The 21,790-nt window shown below is 49.9% G+C and overlaps 1 protein-coding gene across 15 annotated transcripts in view; it reads left to right on the top strand.

The window, feature by feature from the left end:
• Positions 1-21,396, top strand: part of P4HA2 (prolyl 4-hydroxylase subunit alpha 2) — a 34,619-nt gene extending 13,223 nt beyond the window's left edge. For 9 of the 15 annotated variants that reach the window (XM_064595871.1, XM_064595870.1, XM_064595869.1 and 6 more), the window contains 11 exons: positions 105-242; positions 3,771-4,010; positions 5,277-5,470; positions 6,485-6,661; positions 10,554-10,624; positions 10,870-10,969; positions 16,292-16,345; positions 16,866-16,931; positions 18,664-18,732; positions 19,071-19,167; positions 20,924-21,396. In XM_064595871.1, the coding sequence (XP_064451941.1) occupies positions 105-242; positions 3,771-4,010; positions 5,277-5,470; positions 6,485-6,661; positions 10,554-10,624; positions 10,870-10,969; positions 16,292-16,345; positions 16,866-16,931; positions 18,664-18,732; positions 19,071-19,167; positions 20,924-20,994 (1,277 nt within the window). In that variant the 3' untranslated portion in view covers positions 20,995-21,396. Of the gene's footprint in view, positions 1-104; positions 243-3,770; positions 4,011-5,276; positions 5,471-6,484; positions 6,662-10,553; positions 10,625-10,869; positions 10,970-15,226; positions 16,346-16,757; positions 16,818-16,865; positions 16,932-18,663; positions 18,733-19,070; positions 19,168-20,923 lie in introns of those variants that run through there. The other 6 variants (XM_064595874.1, XM_045892311.3, XM_045892316.3 and 3 more) reach the window with 5 other exon arrangements.
• Positions 21,397-21,790: the final 394 nt, after the last annotated feature.

Raw genomic sequence — 21,790 nt, 5'->3', positions numbered from 1 at the left:
AGTTTGCACTAGCCAGAAATCCTCCACTGGGTACCTTTCTGGTCCCGGGGGGAATTGTACCCTTGGATCAAGGGTAACCTCTTGTTCTCACTCTCATTTGGAAGGTTTTATTGCCAACCTGTCTGTGCAGCGGCAGTTCTTCCCCACTGACGAAGACGAAATGGGAGCCGCCAAGGCCCTGATGAGACTTCAGGACACATACAAGCTGGACCCAGACACGATTTCTAAAGGACAACTTCCAGGTACCTTACCACTCCAGGCTTTGCCCATCCAGTGACTGTGCGTCTACTAGGGCGTCTGGACAGGGTTGGAGCGACCAGTCTTGTGGTCTTTACCCTCAGGCACACCATCCCTGCTGGTGGTGATGCTCTCTTGGGTTTCCGGTTGGTGCCAGTCCCCCTCATTCACATGACAGCCACCTCCTCTCAGCCCCGCCCCTTCCCTCCCACACCCTCTCTCTTCTCTCCCCTCTCAGAGAAAGCCAAGGCTGCTGCTCAGGACCCCTTGGCCTCTGCCTCCAGAGCACTGCTCAGATCTGCTTCCAGACCTGCTTCTGTCCCCACACCCTCTGATTTCTTTTCGATGAAGGCTGATCTCTGGACTCCCTGCCCTGTGTCCTCAGTTACAGTCTCTGCCCTGTTCGTTCTTGGCCCACCGCACTTGGCTCTTCCCCCTGATCTCACACACACCATGGGTTCTTACTCATCTTACAAACCCCTCCCTCAGGACCCAAAGCCCTTTGAGTCTCTGCTGTTGATGGATCTCTTGGTTAGCCTAACCTGGCTAGGCTGCTGGACAGTCAGCCGCATGCTCTGCACTTCTTTGCTTCCCAGGTCCTCCTGAACATGCAGAGTCTGGCCTCTTTGCCCACCATCCACTGCTCCTGTCCCTGCCAGGTCACCAGTGGCCACTCAGCTGCTAAAGCCAGCATTGGGGTTTCAGGCATAATGTCCTTAAATTTTTCAGCAGTATTTGGCACATTGAGTGTCCCAGTCTTCCTGATGCTCTCCCTCCTTTGAATTCTGGGGCACTGATCTCTATTGCTTCTTTTTCTGGCTTTTCCGCTCTCATTTTTTTTTTTTTTTTTTTTTTAAACAGGCCCCTTTCTTCTGATTGCGTCGGTATGCTAAGAAGAAGATATATTGGGTCTGGGGGACTGTTAGAGGCCAATAAACCCAGGGGTTCAGTTAGACCCCATTAGACTTTGGATGCCACTCGCCCATGGGGCCCCGAAAGAGGCACAAACCCAAGGAATCACAGTGTGTAGGAGAAAGAGGCAATCTGTTGTCGGCCAGGAAAGGCCTAGAATCGGGCACTGAGGAGTCTGGTGAGCCACTGGGAAGGAGTGTAGACTTCTTAATTCCTGCCTCAGTCAGGTCTTGGATCAAGCCAGGCCAGAGCCAGTGAGAGAAGGCCCCTCAGGGCACCTGCAAGATGTATTCACGCTGTAGCTGTGACAATGGTTGGTAGGAGGAGGGAGCCACACCCAAGCATTGACGTTGTACATTCAGTTAACAGATCCTTGCATGTCCTGGAGGAGCAGGGAGGGTGGAAGGGAGTTATTCCCCAGGATTCTCTTAGAGTTTTCCCTAAGCACCTTCTCCAGGTGAGCCCAGCCATTCCCATAGCATGTACATGGATGATATCCACATCTCTGTTTCCTATCAAGGCTTACCGCCAAGCCTCCAACCAGTGAAGGCAAATGCCTTTGGGGCATCTCTACTTGGGTGTTCTGTGGACTCCTCAAAAGTCACATGTTCCAAACTGAAATCCTCATTGCCTTTTGAAATGTTTACCCTCCTCCCTCGCTCCTTGCCTGAGCAAACAGCACCTCCGTCCACTGGTAGCCCACGTCAGAATCCTAAGGCCCGTGGATCCTACCTGTCTTATGTCTTCTTCTTTACTTGGAGTCCCTGACTCCAGACTCATGGTCACTCACTTCTCAACTGGATTATTGAAATAACGTTTTGACTTGTCGCGTATCTCCAGCTCACTCCTTAAAATCATTCTCCGTGTGGTCTTAAGCACATCTCCTATTTACATCAGTTCCTGATCACAAAGCTTAACTTTTAACTGCTAAACCCAAGTTCCTCCTATGTGTGGTCTTTGAGGTCTTGCATGGTGCCCTCTCCCGGGCCCCCTTGCCTACACTAAGTTAAGTTTGTACTAAGCTACCCCTCACCTAGCTTCCTTGTCCATCCCACACCCTCTGCAGGAATAGCTTTACCCACATCAGCTGAGTCTCATGTCTGTCTGATTGCTTTTCAGCACTCAGTGCTGGCACTCTCCAGAGAGTGCTTTCCAAGGGGGTAGACTTTTGATGGGCTTCTGGGGAGGATGCTGAATATGTGGGAGCTGTTCTTGACCTCAGCCTCTGTGAGACATTTGGCATCCTGGGGATCATAGAAGACATCTTTACATGTCATCTCAGTGAATTCTTGCCAGGAGTTCTCTAAAATTGATGGTATTAACTCTAGACCTAAGGGGACTGCGACTCAGAGAGGCTCAGTAAATTATCCAAGGGCACACACAGCTGGTGGGTGCCATAGCGAGGCCCACACAGACCCAGCTTTGTCCAGCTAGCTCAGCTGCGGTGTTACAGTGCCTCTGTCATTGTGAGTTCCTGAGAACTGCATAGCTAAAGGAGATCTGTGGAGGCCCAAGGGATCAAGGAACCCCTTGATCCCTAGCCCGTCTACTAACTCCATCTTGTGTTTACTCTCCTCGCCTTCCTACCCCACGTTGCCCTATTGCTGCAGTATCACAGTGAGCAGACCCCAGTCTCTGAAGTACCCGACCCATTGCAGTAGGGGTTTCATTGTGGACAGAGCCCCACCTTGGACATCAGGCAGAAAGAAGCCCCTCTAAGGCAGCTCTTCCATGTCACCCATGCCTAGGTGTCTGTTAATGGGGTTAACAGAGATTCCCCTGCTTTCCAGGGAGGGTCACAGCCCTTCCTTCCTCTGCATGGGGCCTGATTTTTCATTGTTCCCTGAGGAGTACACTCATGGCCCCTCCCACCTCACCCCTATCCTAAATCCTACATTTTCCCAGAGGTAGCATACTACATCTCATCCTTCTTGACTTGAGACTATCTTCAGGTCACTTTCCCGTGCCAGGCCCATGGCAAATAACCTGTGCTCATAGGACCTGCAGAATTGATGCTCACCGAGGTCCCCGCCACCTAACGATCAAAGCTGGCACTGCAGTCTTGGCTCTGACCTCCCTTGGCGTCTGTTCGCGCTACCTCTCAGGTCCTGCTCAGCGTTCCTCTTTGTCCTTTCTCTGGAGGGTTCTGGCCTTAGCCATGTTCTCTCCTCTCTCTTCATACTCTTGCTGGAAGTAGTTATCCTCATCCGTGGCTTTAGCTGCCACCTAAGTTCCATTTTTAATATTTTTATGTATTTTTTATTCAACTAATTTTTCTACCTTCCAGACTCCTAGGGCCAGCTGCCCAGCAGACATCTCCTCTGTGGCTCACAGGACCTTCATACTCTCCTGAATACTATTGCTTCTTGGGCTTCTTCACAACAGAGGCCCCTTCCCACATGGGAGAAGGGGAGTCTGTGGCCAGGGGATTGGCTGTGAGCCCCAGTCTGAGGCAGGCCCAACCTGGTTGTGCTCACTTGGAAGTGCATGGCCTGAAGCCCCAGTGGGACTCTGCTGGGATGATGCCCCCCTTCCACTGGCTCAGACTTCCTCACTGTGGGAATCTCTCTCCATAGCCCAGAGGCTCTTTAGAGCCTGACTGTATGCCCTTCCTGCTGCAGGAACCAAGTACCAGGCCATGCTGAGTGTGGATGACTGTTTTGGGATGGGCCGCTCTGCCTACAACGAAGGTGACTATTACCACACAGTCCTGTGGATGGAGCAGGTGCTGAAGCAGCTCGATGCTGGGGAGGAGGCCACCATAGCCAAGGCTGAGGTGCTGGACTACCTGAGCTACGCTGTCTTCCAGCTGGGTGACCTGCACCGTGCCCTGGAGCTCACCCGCCGCCTGCTTTCTCTTGGTAAGGAGGTTCTAGGGGAAGGTCAGAGCTGATGGGGGGCCGGCACGAGAGCTAGTCACTAGCTCTACCTATCGGCCACTAGCTGGCCGATCTCCTGGGACTGAGCCAGTTTGACATGTTGCTGGCCAGTGACCAATGGCTTACTGCTCTCAGGCCCGTTCTAGCTGCTGGTTAGCTCTTTACCCACCTCGTTTCTGGCCCTAGTCCTTGCCCAGTTGCTTATGGATACACTCAGACCTGTGGCCTTACACACTCCCTTTTAAAATAGGAATGCAGTGGTGCAGTGCATCCGCTGCTCTGCAGGGTGAGCCTTCACATGGTCAGGAGCAGCTCAGGAAGCAAACCGTGCTTCAGGATTGCTGCAGTGACCATGGCCTGACCTGTTAGTTCGAGGTCTGAGGTCTTACTGGGGGACTTGCTGTGGCATTGGTGTTGTAAGGGTCTTGGACTAAAGGAGATTAAAAGCACTGTGTCTTTAAAACCTGTCTGTTCCACCTCTTACTGATAGATGGGATAATCATAGTCTGGAATGTCACAGATCAGCAAAGACTTTCTTTTGCTGCTGCTTTTCATGGGCCTTGTGTCTGATGCCCGCTACCCTATGAGTGTCCTGCAAGACTGATGTGGGAGGAGAGCTTCATAGATGCTGTCATGTTAGTAAGAGCCTTGGTCTGGGACTCAGGAGGCCTGGCTTCCTGTTCAGTCTAACCTTAGCCTGAATCTATTAATATCTTTGGGCCTTGGTTTCCTCATCTATGGAGTGGCACAGTAATCCTGCCAAGCTTGCTCCTCTGTGTTGTGAGGCCCACAAGATGAGGCTATGGCATTGTCATATGGTTGTTCTTTTTGCTAGGATTTCAGCCTGCCTTGTCATTGTGGCCAGCATGTGATCTGGTCACCGGTAATGGATGTACTCTAGGGAACGGATGTAAGTGACTCACGGCCAAGTCAGGAGGAGGCGGCAGGAGACTGGACTGCTTTTCTAGACCTGCACCGTTGGGCCCTCCAGGGAGGCCTGAGAGGAGAGCCCCCTGTGTGGCTGGCTATGCGACCTCCTCTGTGGCTCCTTTCCCATCTCTGATAGCCGGGAGAGCCCGTGTTGGCTGTTCAGCTCCGACCAGCGAGCCCGGGTTAGATGCTGTGGAAAGCACAATACTGCGTGCAAATGAGCTGCTGGGAGAGAAAACCGCTTACAGAATAATTTCTCTAAATGACCTAACAGATGTTTGTGGTTTCCTTTTCCTTCTTGTTCTTTGCTCTTTCTAGACCCAAGCCATGAACGAGCTGGAGGGAATCTGCGGTACTTTGAACGGTTGTTGGAGGAAGAAAGAGAAAAAATGTTATCAAATCAGACAGAAGTTGGACTAGCCACACAGGAAAGCATCTATGAGAGGCCTGTGGACTACCTGCCTGAGAGGGACATCTATGAGAGCCTCTGTCGTGGGGAGGGTGTCAAACTGGTGAGACGCATGGCCAGGTCCCACATGTGGACCTAGACTTCGGCTCTGGATGGGCAGCTTTAGGGAGGATGTTCCTCTATGTGTAGGCTGTTTCCTCAGTGTCTTGCCCAGTTCTTTGTAGCATCTGCTGAGGCTGACGGGTGGGTGTTCTCTGAGGTGTAGGACGGGAGACTGTCTCCCCCGATGTCCCAGGCGGGGTTTGAATCCTCTGAGTTATTGCTGAGCTCCCCTCCCTACCGCAACATGCCCAGCTTCTGCTAGACTCATGCTGTGAGGAAAACCATGGGTGTGGATGTGCCCCATGGGAAGTTGTGGTCTCCGTCGTGAAGACGCGGCAGTAGCTAACAGCTCAGTCTCTGGTGTCACTGATTTTTTATTTATTTTTGTTTAAAAAAAATTTTTTTTTTAAGATTTTATTTATTTATTTGACAGAGAGACAGCGAGAGAGGGAACATAAGCAGGGGGAGTGGGAGAGGGAGAAGCAGGCTTCCCGCTGCAGGGAGCCCGACGAGGGGCTCGATCCCAGGATCCTGGGACCATGACCTGAGCCAAAGGCAGACACTTAACGACTGAGCCTCCCAAGCGCCCCTGGTGTCACTGATTTTTGAGAGCCCTGGGACTCCAGTGCTTCCTCAGCAGGCTCTGGTATGAGGCGGTCTCTGGGCCTCATCCGTGTCTATATCTGTGTGCCTCCCAGTGGCTTCTCCACCTAGAAGGCCTCTCCCCCGCCTCAGCCCTTCTCACCTACTCGTATCTCTGTGAGAAGAGTTAGGGATTAAGCTTGTGCCCCAGGACTTGTGGATGAGAGGAATTCTTGCAAGAGAGGAAACATTACATGATTTGTGGGGTATTGTTTCTCTCAGTCAAGCTGTGGGGCTTTGTTTGCTTCTGTGGTGAGGCAGGAGGGAGCAGCTGATGGGCGCGGGCTCTGAGACCCGGTCTGCAGCCAGCCAGCCTGGGGCCAAGGATTAGGACTCACTGTGCTCAGAGCCTGTTGCTTTGTATGCTCCCCAGACTCCCCGGAGGCAGAAGAGGCTTTTCTGTAGGTACCACCATGGCAACAGATCGCCGCAGCTCCTCATTGCCCCCTTCAAAGAGGAGGATGAGTGGGACAGCCCACACATCGTCAGGTACTACGATGTCATGTCTGATGAGGAAATTGAGAGGATCAAGGAGATCGCGAAACCCAAAGTAGGTGTCTCTGCAGTTCCTTCCTGGGCTCCTTATCCCCGGGATCATGGGGTGGTTTGTTTGCTTACTCCACTGGCCTTTGCCAGTGTCTAGCATGAGTCTGCTGTCTGGGTCCTGAGGTACTGCAGACTCAGTTTGACCTTGTGGGTTCACGGTCCAAGGGCAAAGAAAACTGAAGGAACCAATGTGGACAGCCAGGTGCTATGACAGAAGGACTCCCTGGGAGCAGGGCAGGTCCACAGCGGGTAGTGTCAGCTCACCTGGTCGGGGGCTGGTGTGTGGGCGAGTTTTGGAGAACTACCATAGGGTGCTGCCATCCTGGGTCATGTGGAGCTCCCAGTTAGTACTGCGAAGAAGTGATTGACTTGGAGAATGAACATCTTTACACTATTCAGTCTTATCCACAAGCACTCCGGGTTTCTCCATTTATTCATATCTTGTAAAATTTCTTCATACATGCCCGGCACATTTCTTGTTAGGTTTATTCCTAGGTAGTTTTTTTTTTGTTTTTCCATCATATTTTTACTGGTTACCTTGTTTTATTAGCTTACTATATCATATGCTGAAGTATTGAAAATAAAAGTATATTTTATAGTAACAGGTAACGTTTACTGAGTTCTTTTTTGAAGATTTATTTATTTATTGGAGAGAGAGAGAGCAGAGTGAGCGAGAGAGAACATGAGTAGGGGAGAGGGGTAGAGGGAGAGGGAGAAGCAGGCTCCCTTTGGAGCCTGACATGGGGCTCAATCCCAGGACCCTGGGATCAGGACCTGAGCTGAAGGCAGACGCTTAACCAACTGAGCCAGCCAGGCGCCCCTGAGTTCTCTTTTTAAGATTTATTTATTTGAGAAAGAGCATGCGTGAGTGAGTTTAACGCGGTGGGGAGGGAAAGAATCTCAAGCAGACTACTGCTGAATGCGGAGCCTTCTCGGGGCTCGATCTCACAACCCTGAGATCGTGACCCTGGCTGAAATCAAGAGTCAGGTTCTTTTTTTTTTTTTTTTTTTTTTAAGATTTTATTTATTTATTTGACAGAGAGAGAGACACAGCGAGAGAGGGAACACAAGCAGGGGGAGTAGGAGAGGGAGAAACAGGCTTCCCGCTGAGCAAGGAGCCCGATGTGAGGCTCGATACCAGGACTCTGGGATCATGACCTGAGCCGAAGGCAGACGCTTAACGACTGAGCCACCCAGGTGCCCCTGTTTTCTGAGTTCTTAAGTGTGACAGGCCCTGTTTTAAGTGCTTAACATATATAAACTATCTCGTCTGTTAAGTACACTGTCATTGTCTTCATTTTACCCACAGGGAAGCAGACCTGTACAGATTTGCAGCTAGTTGTTCAACTTCCTTATTCCTCTTTCAGGTTTTAGCTGACTCTCTTGGTCGTTCGGACACCATCATCAGCTGCAAATAAGGAAAATTTTGTTTTCTCCTTCCTAATAATCATAGTCCCTTTGTTTTTATCATCTTGTTGAACTGCTTGGAACTCCTTGAGCATTGTTAACATTTGGCATCCTGGTCTTGTTCCTGAATTTCCTGGAGATTCCTCTGGTATTTCATGTCTAAGTATGCAGTTGGCTGTTAGTTTCATATATACGTCATTAGGCTGTAAAATTATTCTTGTATTTCTAGTTCATAGAAGATTTGCTCCCATTTGACGTCATTCAAGTAGAACCACTTCCAGCCATGTCCCCACCCTTTTCCTATCACTGGTGATTACAAGGGGGGCATTTAGCTGGATCCTCTGTTGCTCTGCACCTAATAGACTTGTAGTGGCCAGGAGGCCCTACACTCGTGGAGAGACGGAAAATAGGTTCCTATCCTGGCCCCCCTGCACCTCATCATGAAGCGACCTTGGCTTGAGGTACAAGGACATCTAGCGCCCAGACTCAGCCATTGAGGTTGCTGAGGGATGGTCTAGCCAGTGTGTGTGGAGAATGGGGACCAGGACCCACCCTTTCCACTCCCTGGGTCAGCTGCAAAGTCCTCCAGGGAAGAAAACTGTTTCCCTGGTTGCCAGGTGAGAGAGGCTTTGTTCTGCTAGGACCTCCTGAGAGGTTCCTCAGTTGTCCCTCAGGCCAAGGCACTGAAACATTTCTGTGTGTGTATTCGTGTTGGGTGTGTGGTGCACATGTGTGGCAGGGGCGGTGTGGGGGGAGTGTTGGGAAAACTTGTCTTTGAATAGAAGCCATGGCATGGGCCATTACAAACTGACCTCTCCTTTCCGGAGCCTGTGAGGGACAGATGCTATTATGGCTTTGAAGTAGGGCCCATGAGCTTAACTTGGCCTGCGGGGAATGCCTGGCAGCTGCCTTTTTGGGTCCCTGGCCTGCTTTCAAAATAGCCATGCCTATCTCTGGGAGCAGAACACGGCTGCCCACAGCCTCCTTGTGGATGCCAGGCCAGCACTGAGGCTCAGATGTTTGGATGGGGCTTAGTTGCAGCTGCACTTGTCATCGGGAGCAGTCATAGCTGGGAGCTCAGGGAAGTCCTCTGTCCTCGGTGCACTGCCACAATGCCTGAGCTGGGTGCAGTGTCCTGGCTAGGTGATCTCCTGGCCAGTCTTCTGCTCTGCCCACACCTCCCCATCCCTTCTGCCATTGGCTCTTGCCTTGAGCTCTGCCTTGAGCTCCTCTCTGGCTGCCTTGTTACCACTCCAGCCCTTCCTTAGTCAGCTTTCCACGAGCTGTCCACATTCTGATTGTGAATGTCCGTTACCTGCCTTCCCTGTTTCTCATTTGCCATGAGCTTGCTTCCAGGCCGTCTCCACTTGCCTCTTTGGCCTCTTCTTATCCACAGTCATGGTGTCACACCCATTTTCGTGCCTGGACCTCTGCATTGCTGTTCCTTCCCTGTTCCTATAATGTTCCCCTACTTGGCTAACTCCTGCTTACCCCTCAGGTCTCAGCTGGGTGGTCTTGCCCTGACCATTCTCGACTGTATAGACTGAGCTCCCACAGACATGAAGCTTACCCTGCTCCCAGCTCTCCCCCCTGGGGGCCATGTCTTGGTCACCCAGTGTAACGCCAGCCACATAGTAGGCACTCAGTAAGTATTTATTGAAATTAGGGGGAAGTGCTGTTGGGGTGGGGTCTATGGTCCCACCCATGTGAGGTCATTAGGACAGTACACAGCTGAAGCATGGTGAGCTGCCTTTGGGCAGCAAGTGCTTCCTGGGAGCGTCACTGTACCTGTCTTGTGGAGATCGGGAGGGTATGAGGTAGGTTAGGGGTGTTCGTGGATGTGTGTGTGTTAGCATACATGTGGAGGTACGTGGCTTCCAGGCAGCAGATCACATATTTCAATTTGTACAGTCCTTTCCAGATTCTATCATCTGACCCTGTGAGGCTCCTAAGCGAGTAGAGAGTGTGCCTTCTATCTTTGCTCTTCACAGCAGTGGGAGCCCAGTGTGAACTGCTGCAGCAGAAGGGTGTTTGGGTAGGTTTCTTGGCAGAGGAAACTGCTGTGGTTGAGAAGGAGCGGGTCAAGAGGAGCATACAAGGTTGAGGATCAGGGACGGGGTCTGAATGTGGTGGGAGTAGCTGCGCACAGGTGGTGCTCAGGCAGGGGCGGTACGTGTGCCTGGTGAGAAAGCAGTCTGTCCAGGCAGGTGGGTGGGTGGACAAAGGGGACTCCAGAGGCATAGTTCTGCAGACAGCACAGACCTGGCTGAGAGCAGGGCAGTGGCCAGGGCGTGACAGCAGAGCAGGAAATGTGGGGGCCTTAGACTCCTGCCCTTGCCTGGCTTGCAGGATCACGGTGCCTTGTCTAGGGCCAACTGCCTGAAAAACTCCTTTCCCCCACTGGTCTGAATGGCAGAGCTGGTCCAGTCTCTCTAGGAAAACACTCAAGGCAAAAAAGGATAAGTCTGCCCTCTCTTCCTGCCTTCCAGCTTGCACGAGCCACTGTTCGTGATCCCAAGACAGGCGTCCTCACTGTTGCCAGCTACAGGGTTTCCAAAAGGTTAGCAGAGGTGGTTGCGGTGGTGGGGTGGTGGTGGTGGGGTGGCAGCTCAAGCCCTATCTCCAGGGCTTCCTCGTTTCACTCAAGGGAGCTTGGCTTGGCTTGTCCTTCCTGCCGACACCTTCCTTACTTAGAATACTCATCCTGTGCTGCTTGTTCATGCTGGCTCTGACTCTGGGGGGAGAGTACGAGACCTCATCTAAGCTGCCTTCCCCATCTTCCTTTCTCTCCCTCTTTTGGCTTAGCTCATGGCTGGAGGAGGACGATGACCCTGTTGTGGCTCGAGTGAATCTTCGGATGCAGCACATCACAGGGCTCACAGTAAAGACTGCAGAACTGCTGCAGGTATGGCTGGCTCCCGGGACCCTGGGGTTGGGAAGTGGGTATTTCTGGCTAGGTGGTCTTGCAGGGTGCCCAGAGCCAGGCTTAGGGGGCTTACCCAGTGAAATGTATGACTGCACGGTGCTTTGGATATGGAGTGACCTCACACAGGGAAGCTAGAATTAAGCATGCCCACTGTCATTCCAATAGTTATCATTCAACAGATATTGATTATCTTTTGTGTGCCCAAGTATCATACTAGGAGCTAGGGGCCAGGGGTGGGCATGGCAGACCCATTTGTATCTCTTGACTATGGAAGCTGAAATCCTGAGTTGTTTTAGGGACACTTCTAAGAGAGCTATAAATATCTTTAGAGGTCATAGTTCCGATGCACCTGGTTCACATGCACTTGGAGGTAAAGTGTTCTGTGATACATTGGTAGGAAAAGTGAGAGGTCAGGAGGTGCTGATGAGAGTGGAGAGCTTTGTAGCTCCTGTGGAACCCTGGCTTTCTGCCTTTATTTCAAAGGTGATTGTGAAGACACATGGCAGCTGGGTAGAGCTCCTAATAATGTATCCTCTGGTATATATTGAGTTTAAATCAGTTTTGGCCATGCTCCCTTCTGAACGTTGGAACTTCTGGGTTCTATTGTAAAGTGGTGACCTGAGACACTGCTAGAGAAGTTTCACTGGCATTTTTTACATTTTATTAAAAAGATTTTATTTATTTATTGAGAGAGCGTGTGTGTGCGCACACAAGCAGGGGAAGGGGCAGAGGCAGAGGGAGAGAGAGAATCTCAAGCAGACTCCACGCTGAGCGCGGAGCCCTATGCAGGGCTTCATCCCATGACCCTGGGATCATGACCCGAGCTGAAATTGAGAGTCAGATGCATAATCGACTGAGCCACCCAGGTGCCCCTTGCTGGCATTTTTTAAAGAGTCCCCTGGGTCTGTCTGGCCAGAGTTTCTGTGTATTTAAGGATTGAACCTTTGACCTTTAGGCTTGGCAACCATAGATTTCATTAGAATATTGAACTGAAGATCATTTGGAAGATTCTCTGAACTTTTGCCTGGATACACTCAAACAAATCACTGATTTTTTTTTTTTTTTCTCTAGCTGTGTCAGCAATCAGAAAACCAGTTTTGAAGGTCCTCTTTATGGATTTGTGTGAAATCTACCAGTTTTTAAAAACATGCTGATTACCTTTCAGTCTTGTGAAAATTTTATATAATCTTCAGTTCAGTCCAGTTTAGTGTTGAGTTTATAAACTTAATCTTTTTTTAAGATTTTATTTATTTATTTGAGAGAGTGCATGTGCACATGAGCTGGGGAGAGGGGTAGAGGGAGAGGGAAAAGCACACTCCCCGCTGAGCAGGGAGCCTGACGCGGGGTTCCATCCCAGGACCCTTAGAGCATGACCTGAGCCAAAGACAGATGCTTAACCGAGCCACCCAGGTGCCCCAATTTAATTTTTTTTAAAGATTTTATTTATTTATTTGAGAGTGTGAGCAAGGGGAGGGGCAGAGGGAGAGGGAGAATCTCAAGCAGACTCCGCACCGAGGGCAGAGCCCAACATGGGGCTCAATCTCACCAGCCTGAGATCGTGACCTGAGCAGAAATCGAGAGTTGGATGCTTAACCAACTGAACCATGCAGGTGCCCCAAGCTTAATTTAATTTTAAGGTGGTCCCATAAACAAGCACTTCAGTAGAGGACTTCTGCCACATTTCCCACTTCCACCATTTCAGGAGCAGTAGGGACTGTGAGTGCACTAGGTACATCTCTGTTGGCATTGTTGTGATTCCTATCTTCATGGAGCAGGACTATTAGGACATCTGCCACTGTCAGAGCCAGTGATAGGACTCTCTTGGCCCCCATCGAGGACAGCATTCTGCTTGACTGGCTGATTCCATACCCTGACCGGTGGGCTGAGGAGACGGGATGGGACCTGTGTCCCGGTTGCCCTCCCAGCTGGCTCCCTGGCTCCACGCTCTGAACCCTATATCACATGCAGCGGAGAAGGCAGCAGCTTCGTACTTGGACGGGCTTCTCTGCCACAACCCTGCCTCCATCTTGTCTGGCCTGTCATCATGTTGTAGGTCAGTGATCAGTGGGATCTGAATGCCAGGACTCCGCGTGGAGGGGCTCTTAAAGTCAGGGCTCTTCTGGAAGACCCAGACCACAGCTGCTCAGGGGCTGAGGCCCCATTTTTGTTTGCCTTCTTCTTCTTCTAGGAACTGTCTTGGCATTTCCTTTGCCCCAGCCAGCAGTGTTGAAAGCTTTGACCCTGCATGGTCTGAGGGACAGGAACCTAGGTTTCAGCACCTCCCTCTAAGTGTTCATTCAGTGTGGACTGGTTGCAGTATAATCAGTGCCTAGGCACCAGCAAGAGCCTGAACTCCATGGTCCCTCAGAATGTTACAGGCTCCTGGAAAAGAGCTAGTTCTTCTGCTTCCTGTTGACCCTCTTTCACCTGTAGTCGATGTGTTTGCAATGGATCATTTGGAAGAAAAAGAGCAATTAAGGCTTTCTTTTGAACTGGATGAAGGCTTGTCTGATAGTGGAAGAGATGCCACACTGCCAGAATTCTCTAAGACTGAAGGCACTTCTGACTTGATGTCTTAGCCTTAGTAATTTCTGACCATTTATTTTTTTTGTCTTCACTCTGACCTCAGTACCATAAATACCCATGGTTTTCAAATGACTGGCTCTTATACTTTTATAACAACACACTTAATGATTCAAATGAATGCCTCCCCACAGGAATCAGTTTTTTTTGGTGGGGGATTTATTTTTTTTAATTTAAATTCAGTTAATTAACATATAGTATATTATTAGCTTCAGAGGCAGAGTTCAGTGATTTCATCAGTTGTGTATAATACCCAGTGCCCATTACATCATGTGCCCTCCTTAATGCCCATCACCCAGTTCCCCCATCCTCCCACCCCCTTCCCCTCCAGCAACCCTCAGTTTGTTTCCTAGGGTTAAGAGTCTCTTACAATTTGTCTCCCTCTCTGGTTTCATCTTGTTTTATTTTTCCCTCCCTTCTCATACATTCATCTGTTTTGTTTCTTAAATTCCACGTATGAGTGAAATCAAAGGATAATTGTCTCTCTGATTGACTTATTTCGCTTAACATAATACCCTCTAGTTCCATCCGTGTCATTGCAAATGGCAAGATTTCATTTTTTTGATGGCTGCATAATATTCCATTGTATATATACACCATTCATCTTCTTTATCCATTCATTTGTTGATGGACATCTGGGCTCTTTCCACAGTTTGGCTATTGAGGACATTGCTGCTATAAACATTGGGGTGCACATACCCCTTCAGATCACTACATTTGTATCTTTGGGGTAAATACCCAGTAGTGCAATTGCTGGGTCAGAGGGTAGCTCTATTTTCAACTTTGTGAGGAACCTCATACTGTTTTCCAGAGTGGCTGCACCAGCTTGCATTCCCACCAACAGTGTAGGAGGGTTCCCCTTTCTCCGCATCCTCGCCAACATCTGTCATTTCCTGACTTGTTAATTTTAGCCAAGGAATCCATTTTGATGTACAGTTGCTTGTTACTAAAGTTGTGAGTCTGGGCCCAGAGTTTGCCCAGATGGTGAATCTGATTGCAAATCCACAAGCTCTCATGACACTTACACTCTTTGGGGACAGTGTTAAATAGTGTAGACACAAGAGCATCAGCACGTGATCAAATGTGATTCCCAAAACTGTTAAAAGATAAGCCCGCTATAACGATGCGGCTTCTGTCACTCTGTGGGGTCTGCAAGTTTAAGCATCCCATCCCGCAAATGGGAGTATTGGAAAGTACAGTCATTCTCTGCAGGTCCAACAGCAAGCGGTGATCAAATTTTGCAGAGTGCATTGGCACGCTAATCCCAGTCATGTTTAAAAGTTTCTTCCAAGTTCTCAACAAGTGGACCCAAGGAAAGTGTTTGTATTATCGCTTTATCAACTGCTGAAGCCCTTCCTTCCTTAGATGTGCTTCCAGCCTGAGGGCCACCTGCTGAACCTGGCCTCCTGGCACTGTTGGCAGGATTTCCAGGTATTCTGGTGCAGGCACCTTGAAGGCTGAAGCAGCCTATGATAGCATGTTTTCGTCCACCGATTCTTCATATCAAAATATTTAGTATTGCGCACACTGAAAATCATGCTGTGCAGATTCTGACACTACATCACATTTGATAGATATTGCTTTCTTTTGCAATAAGAGGATTTCCTTTCTTGTAAAGTATCCCCCCTCCTTCTCTCTCCCTCATGTCTCTAGGTCTCCATTATTGCCAGTTTTGCAGAATCTCACATCGGACTGTTGGAATCGCCAAAAAAGGATATGCAAAAAAATACCAACTTCCTGAACACCGATAGCTGAGGCCCAGAGGTTTTTAGGGTTTCAGTACAATACAGTGCCAAATGTTCCCAGATGGACATTGGTGGTACCACTTGATCTATCAGCTTCCATTATCAGATACTGTACTTCGTCTTGAACTCTGTCTCTCATTCTGTCCACTGAGGCTAGAATAACTGTTTGTGACTTAAGACTTACATTGTGCGGGCGCCTGGGTGGCTCAGTTGGTTAAGACTTACATTGTGCTGATAAACTGTTCAGTCAGGCGTTTACAGCTTATAAATCCAGTTACTGACGTCTGGTAGTTGCGGAAGCCAAGATGGCTCCGGTCATGCTCCAGGCCCAGGCTCCCACCAGGGACGCTGAGGCGGTCATCGGCTGCCCAGGTCCTGTTGTTTCACTTGGATGCAGAACTGACCGTACAGGGAACCACTGTGAGAGGGAGTGGGATCTGTTCCCTCTGCTCCCTTTGACCAGGAACAGCAACCAGGGCGCAGTGACCTGGGGCAGGAGCAGCGTCAGGTCCTCAGGAGCTCCCAAACTAGTATAAGAACAACGTTCCTGTCTTGAGTTTCTTGTTGGATTTCCTCTGGATTACCTTCCTGTTATCTTGCAAACACACAGGGCCCCGGCCAGGGCCTGCCTCAATGGAAGGCGCTCTCTTCTGCCCTCTGAGTGTCCCTGAAGGGCTGGAGCTTCTCCGCCATGGCCCTCTGCAGGTTGCCCATTTTGTTGTGTTTGGGAAACCCCGTTTATGCTGCGGCCAGACTCTTGGACACAGCCGTGGATACATTTGATGTGTTCGGTGTCCCAGTGCTGGCAGGGCGTAGTTATCATCCACCTTCGAGAGGGTGCACTTGGGGGTTCTGGTTATTAAGGAATGCAGGTTGTTTTGGTTGTTGTGGGGAGACAGTATCCCTGGGGAGATGGGCTGCTTCAGGACTGTTCATGCTGCTGACAAAGTCCAATGCTGTTCTTTCCCACCAGGTTGCTAATTATGGAATGGGAGGACAGTACGAGCCACATTTTGACTTCTCTAGGGTAAGGCCCAAACCATGGGTGTTTCCACAGGGCCCCGTTCCAGCTGATTTGAGAAAGCTGGGAGTTTCTCGGAGTATTTCAGCCTCTACATCAGCTCCCCCCACTCCCCATGCCTTACCAGGACCAAGTCTTTGTTCCTGGAAAAGTCCAAATCAGGAAGCACGGGGCCTGTGGAGCCCAGTGCATCCTGGCTGTTTCCCTGTGCCATGACTTAGCATCAGCCCTGACTAGGTCTTTGTGAAAGCTGTTCCTGCCCCCCTTCCCCTGTGTTTCCTTTGCAGCTCTGGTCCGTGGTCCAGGCTGATGTATGGAACACACGCTTAGTGTCCTCCCTTGACCCTTTTGCTCCCAGTCCTGTGAGTGGGGGGTGGAACCGTCTGCAAACGTGGGTGAAAGTTGTTGTTTGTTGCAGCGACCTTTTGACAGCGGCCTCAAAACGGAGGGGAATAGGTTAGCGACGTTTCTTAACTATGTAAGTATTGGGGCCAGGTCCACTGTTCATTCTCACTTAATTTTATAGAAAAATGAGCAAGATGCTTTCAAGCGTTTAGGGACGGGGAATCGTGTGGCCACGTTCTTAAACTACGTGAGTATGATGCATGCAGCAAATGGGCCTTCGGGGACCCTGGGTCCAGAGTGCTATCTTATATCCACTCCTGCCAGGGCTGATACCACCAGCTGTCGCTCAGTGGCTGGGTTCCTTCTGGCCCTCAGCACTCTTCTTGGCTGGAGGAGAGAGTTGGCCTGTGTTCCCATCTGTGTGCTCGCCCATACCCCTGGCTCCTTTTGATGGGCCCAGTGCTAGTCAGGATTTTTGGGGTGAGTGCTCTGGAGAGTTCCCTCCTTGGCGGCAGAGTGAGGAGGCTGCCATGACGTGCTCTTAAATGAAAGATGCCTTTGTTTCCCCAGAGCTCAATGGCCTGCCTCCCGTCTGCTGCCTGTGCTTCAGCCACAGGCCATTGGGTTTACCTCTCACACGAGGAGCAATTTGCTTTCCCCTCTGCTTAGAGAGCCCGCTCTGAAGAGGCATACAAACTGTCAAGTAACTTAGAGGCAGAAGCCTGTGGCCATCTTTTCCTTTGGTGTCTCATTTAAGCTTTGTGTGTGGTTATTATGTTCTGGGGCTGGCCATGAACGTGCTGGTGAGCAGGACACGTGGAGTCTCTCATGGGGTTTACGGTCTAATATGAGGGACTTGCTTTAACCATCGGAGAGGTAATTTATTGAGTTACCATGGTGACAAATACCTTGAAAAAGTGGCTCAGGGTTGAGGTTCAGAGAAGGCCTCCCTGGGGAATAATGTGTCCGTGGAGACTTGAAGGTTGAGTGGAAATTAGTTGGTGGAACATGCTTTCTGGCAGAGGGGAGAATGTGTGGAAACCTGGAAGAGGGAAGGAGCTGGGGATGTTGGAAAAAGGGAAGAAGACTGGTGTGACTCAGAGGCAGCGCTTGAGGCGAGAGTGGCTGGAGAGAGAATGGCTGCTGAGACTGACAGGGCCTTTGGGTTCTAGAAGAGAGCCTGGATTTGATCCCCAGGGCTGTGGGAAGCCATCAAAGGTTTTCATCTTATTCGTTTACCATATGTCTGTTGAGTGCTCTTTAGTCTGTCTGGCATGCATCCTGTGGAAATATTTTTAAAACTCCACATTTTATTACATTATAGACAAGAAACTTGAAGTAAGACAGCCAGATGAGAGCGAAGTGGTGCCTTGGGCATGAGCTGAGGCACATTTTGTGGGCATAAGTGTAGCCTCCCTACTGTGGAGCTTGTGTTCTATTTAGTTTGGGGCCTCCCTGGGAGAAAGCAGGGCCTGTGGAACCACACCCTGTCTGCTCACCTAGCTGGGCCTGGGGAGGGCTGCTAGAACCAGAGAAACAGAGCCCACAGTGGGGGCCACAGATGGTGTTGGGAGCAGCAAGGAGCTTCGGGCTAGGGCAACTCACAGGGCACGGTGCCTTCGGCGTGGCCCAGGCTGGATGGTGATGCAAGAACGGGGGGTCAGTCAGGCATTTTCCATGTCCAGACTCAGATTGTTCCCATCCGAGGACAGCCAGGATTTGGGTCTCCTGCAGGGCTACCACTCTCAAGTGCCCCTGGCCTGGGACTATCCTGATGAACTGCGTAGATTAAGCAGGGTTTAGGGAGGGGTAATGCATGGGATGCGCTTTTCTTGGCCGAAGGGCCGGCTGTGGAGCAGAGCCTTCAAGCAGTGCCACTCCGGCTCAGAGAAAGGTAATCTGCATGCTTGTGTCCTTGTGGCTCAGCTGCTCTGAGAGCTTTGAGTACAAGGGCCAAGCTCTATGCCTTGTGTTCTCAGATGAGTGATGTAGAAGCTGGTGGTGCCACTGTTTTTCCTGATCTGGGGGCTGCAATTTGGCCTAAGAAGGTAAGTGGGTCACTGGTTGAAGCTCTGTTCCCATTCCCTGGCCTGCTTGACTCTTACTGTGAGAGGCCTTAGCCCCTTCCTGCCTGAACTCTGACATTGTGGCCTCAGCTTCCATCTGGGGAGATGGGCTGGGAAGGGAAGTCCCTTTGGGGGAAGGTGGATTATTAGACATCTGCCCCACCATGAAGGGTGGATACTTCTGTGCTGTTGGAATGCCAGAGCCCTGTCCCTTTGTACATGGGAAAGTGAGGGTGTTTCTGCTTAGGGAGGTGTTCACGGTCGGGTCCTTGAGCCCCAAATCTAAGAGTGTTGTCTGCCGGGCTGTCTCTTTTTCCTAGGGCACAGCCGTATTCTGGTACAACCTCCTGCGGAGCGGGGAAGGTGACTACCGTACGAGACACGCTGCCTGTCCCGTGCTTGTGGGCTGCAAGTGGGGTGAGTGGCTTGGTGGTCTCAGCCTGGGCTCTTGTGGTCAGCCTTAGACCCTGAGTTGGGAGATACCTGCTGCCCTATTTTCACAGTGCCAAGACTGTCTTCCTTTTTGAGTTTTTCCTTTTCTCCCTGCTAACTGGTTGTCTCATCCAGCCATGTAGCTGTCCACAGAGCTGATTATGGGCTGGTTGGGAACATGCTCAGAGATGCCCACAGAGCTGAGGAAGCTCCAAGGAAGAATAGGTACACAACCATTGTAGGTCCAGGATGGCTCCCAGAGGAGTGGACTCTGGCAGGGGTTCTGAGGGAGCAGTGGGAGAGAACTGGAATCAGAATGGGGAAGGGGTGACCCAGGCAAGCAAGGCTCACTTGGAACAAGGCCTACACTAAAACTGGCATAATGGGTGTGGGGACCAGCTGCCTTTGTCACTTGCATTAGGGGAGGCCTTTGGCACAGGGGCCATGAGATGAGGCTCAAGGCTGGGACCAAACTTCAGAGGCTGAAGCTGGAGCTTTGTTCTGGAAGCAGCTGTGGTGAACCAGGGAGAGACTTGGGCCAGGATGATAGGAAGTGATTGCAGACAGAGGAGTTTATACCCTCTTGGAGAGTTTTGGGGGTAATAGTGGTAGGTTCACAGAAAATTAAGCAATTAGAAACTAAATGAAGCAATTGCTGACTTCAGGGAAAAGAAAAAGTTGTATGAGAAATGTCAGCATACACTACTAGGTGGCTCAGGCATGAGCAACATTTATGTGACATGATAATGTAAGCACTGAATGTTAATTTAATTAAAATTTGTGATTTAATACTATTGGGAAGATAGGAGGTGATAAGTATGTGTTTTAGGGGTAGTATAAAAGAATTCCAAAATTGGAAGTCAAGAGATAGCAGCATAAGCATGTTGTTTAGAAATATGTGGTTGAGTATCAGAAGAAACAACTAAAGGAGGTGAGTGTCCTCTAGAAGTGGGGTTTGGCAGTGGAAGGGGTGGGTAGGAGATTGCTGTTTATCATTATAAGCTTTGTAGACACTTTAATTTTTTTCACCTAGGTACATTTATATTTTAAAAGCTCTGTGGCTTCAGTAGTGCCTCAGGATAAATTTGTTTTGTCATTCTAAGAGTCTTGTGTTAAGGAACGAACTCGTGGCTCGCGTGGATTGGAGGCCCAGCTTTAGGTGACAGACAGTGCTGGCCAGCTCGGCGCCTCTGCTGCCCACAGCACACACACCGGGTCGCTGGCCCACAGGTCTTGAGGTTGACGTCGAGGCCCTCCACAGTCCTGACAGGACAGTCTTCCTCGTCCTTAGCTTCTGTATCTCAGTTCTTTCCCAGCAATACAAGCTGCTTGGGGTCCTTGATACACACCAGGGTGGTTCATGCCTTGATGTCTTTCTCATCCTGTTCCCACTTCCTGGACCCCCTTGATAAAGGAATCATCTGGTATATCCATCTTCTCCCCTGGATAACTCCTGTGCAGCACCATGTCCCAGCCTGGAGTCTCCTCTTCCCTCACATGGTTAGGTGCCCTTTGGTTCAGTTTCCATGGCAATGTACACATATGTATCTTTTATCACCTTTGAACAGTTACCTATTTATACATAGGTCTTCCTTACCAGCTCATGAGCAACTTGAGGTATGAGAGCATACCTTACTCATGTTTGAGTCCCAAGGCCCAGTGCAGGATTCATCATGAAGGAGTCATTCATTCTGGCTGCTAAACTAAACAGGATTGTAACATATTTTCTTTCTGTTCACAGTCTCAAATAAGTGGTTCCATGAACGAGGACAGGAATTCTTGAGGCCATGTGGATCGACAGAAGTTGACTGACTTCCTTTTCTGCCCCTCCCCTTCCTGGCCCTACAGCCCATGTCATCCTCAAGTTCAACATGACAGACACCTTTGTATGTTCCAGGCCCTGTCACTTGGGTCTTTGTTGGAGTGAATGTTTGTCTGGAGCAAAGGAGAGCTGACTTGGGAGGGTCCCAGGTGACCTGGGTCCTGACCTCCCTGGTCACCCTGTGCCACCTCTGGCCACAAAGGCTGGGTCAGAGTGGCTGCAGCAGAGTCAGGCTGTCTAGCACCTAGCAAGGTGCCTTTGTACCTCAGATGTTTTCGGTGTGAGTGGTTTCAGTGAACCAAAGTTCTGATACCTTGTTTACATGTTTTTATGGCATTTCTATCAATGTGGCTTTAACCAAAAAATAAAGTGTCCCTGCCGGAAGCCTTAAAGAGCCTTATTTGGAGTATTTTTTAAGATGGGGGAGCTTATACGAAGTTCACTATTTCTCTCCTATGCATCTCTGTGCAGGCAGAATCTGGGTAGTGAGTACTTGATTGGCAAAACCTTGACCTTGGGTTCTACACTGGTTTCAACACTTATATTTCCAAGCTTCGGTATCCTTTCTGGAAAGTGAGGGAAACAGTCTCTCCTTGCCTTCTAGAGAACATAGTGATCACGTATGTTCATGACTATTTTGCTGTTAAAATTTGAAATTTTTTTTTTTGGAATTTATAAAAAAGTTTTGAGATACACACAGAATTATGAAACATAAATGTACAATTTAAAGAATATGAAGGTGAACACGAGCATGCATATGACCACCACCCAGGTTAGAGAAGAGAT

The sequence above is a fragment of the Mirounga angustirostris genome, unplaced genomic scaffold (assembly GCF_029215605.1).
Source record: "Mirounga angustirostris isolate CCGP_5_RB_7025 unplaced genomic scaffold, mMirAng1.0.hap1 SCAF_7, whole genome shotgun sequence".
In the NCBI taxonomy this organism is placed as follows: Eukaryota; Metazoa; Chordata; class Mammalia; order Carnivora; family Phocidae; genus Mirounga; species Mirounga angustirostris.
Note: the sequence above shows the minus strand (reverse complement) of the source record. Positions and strands in the feature narration are given on the sequence as shown.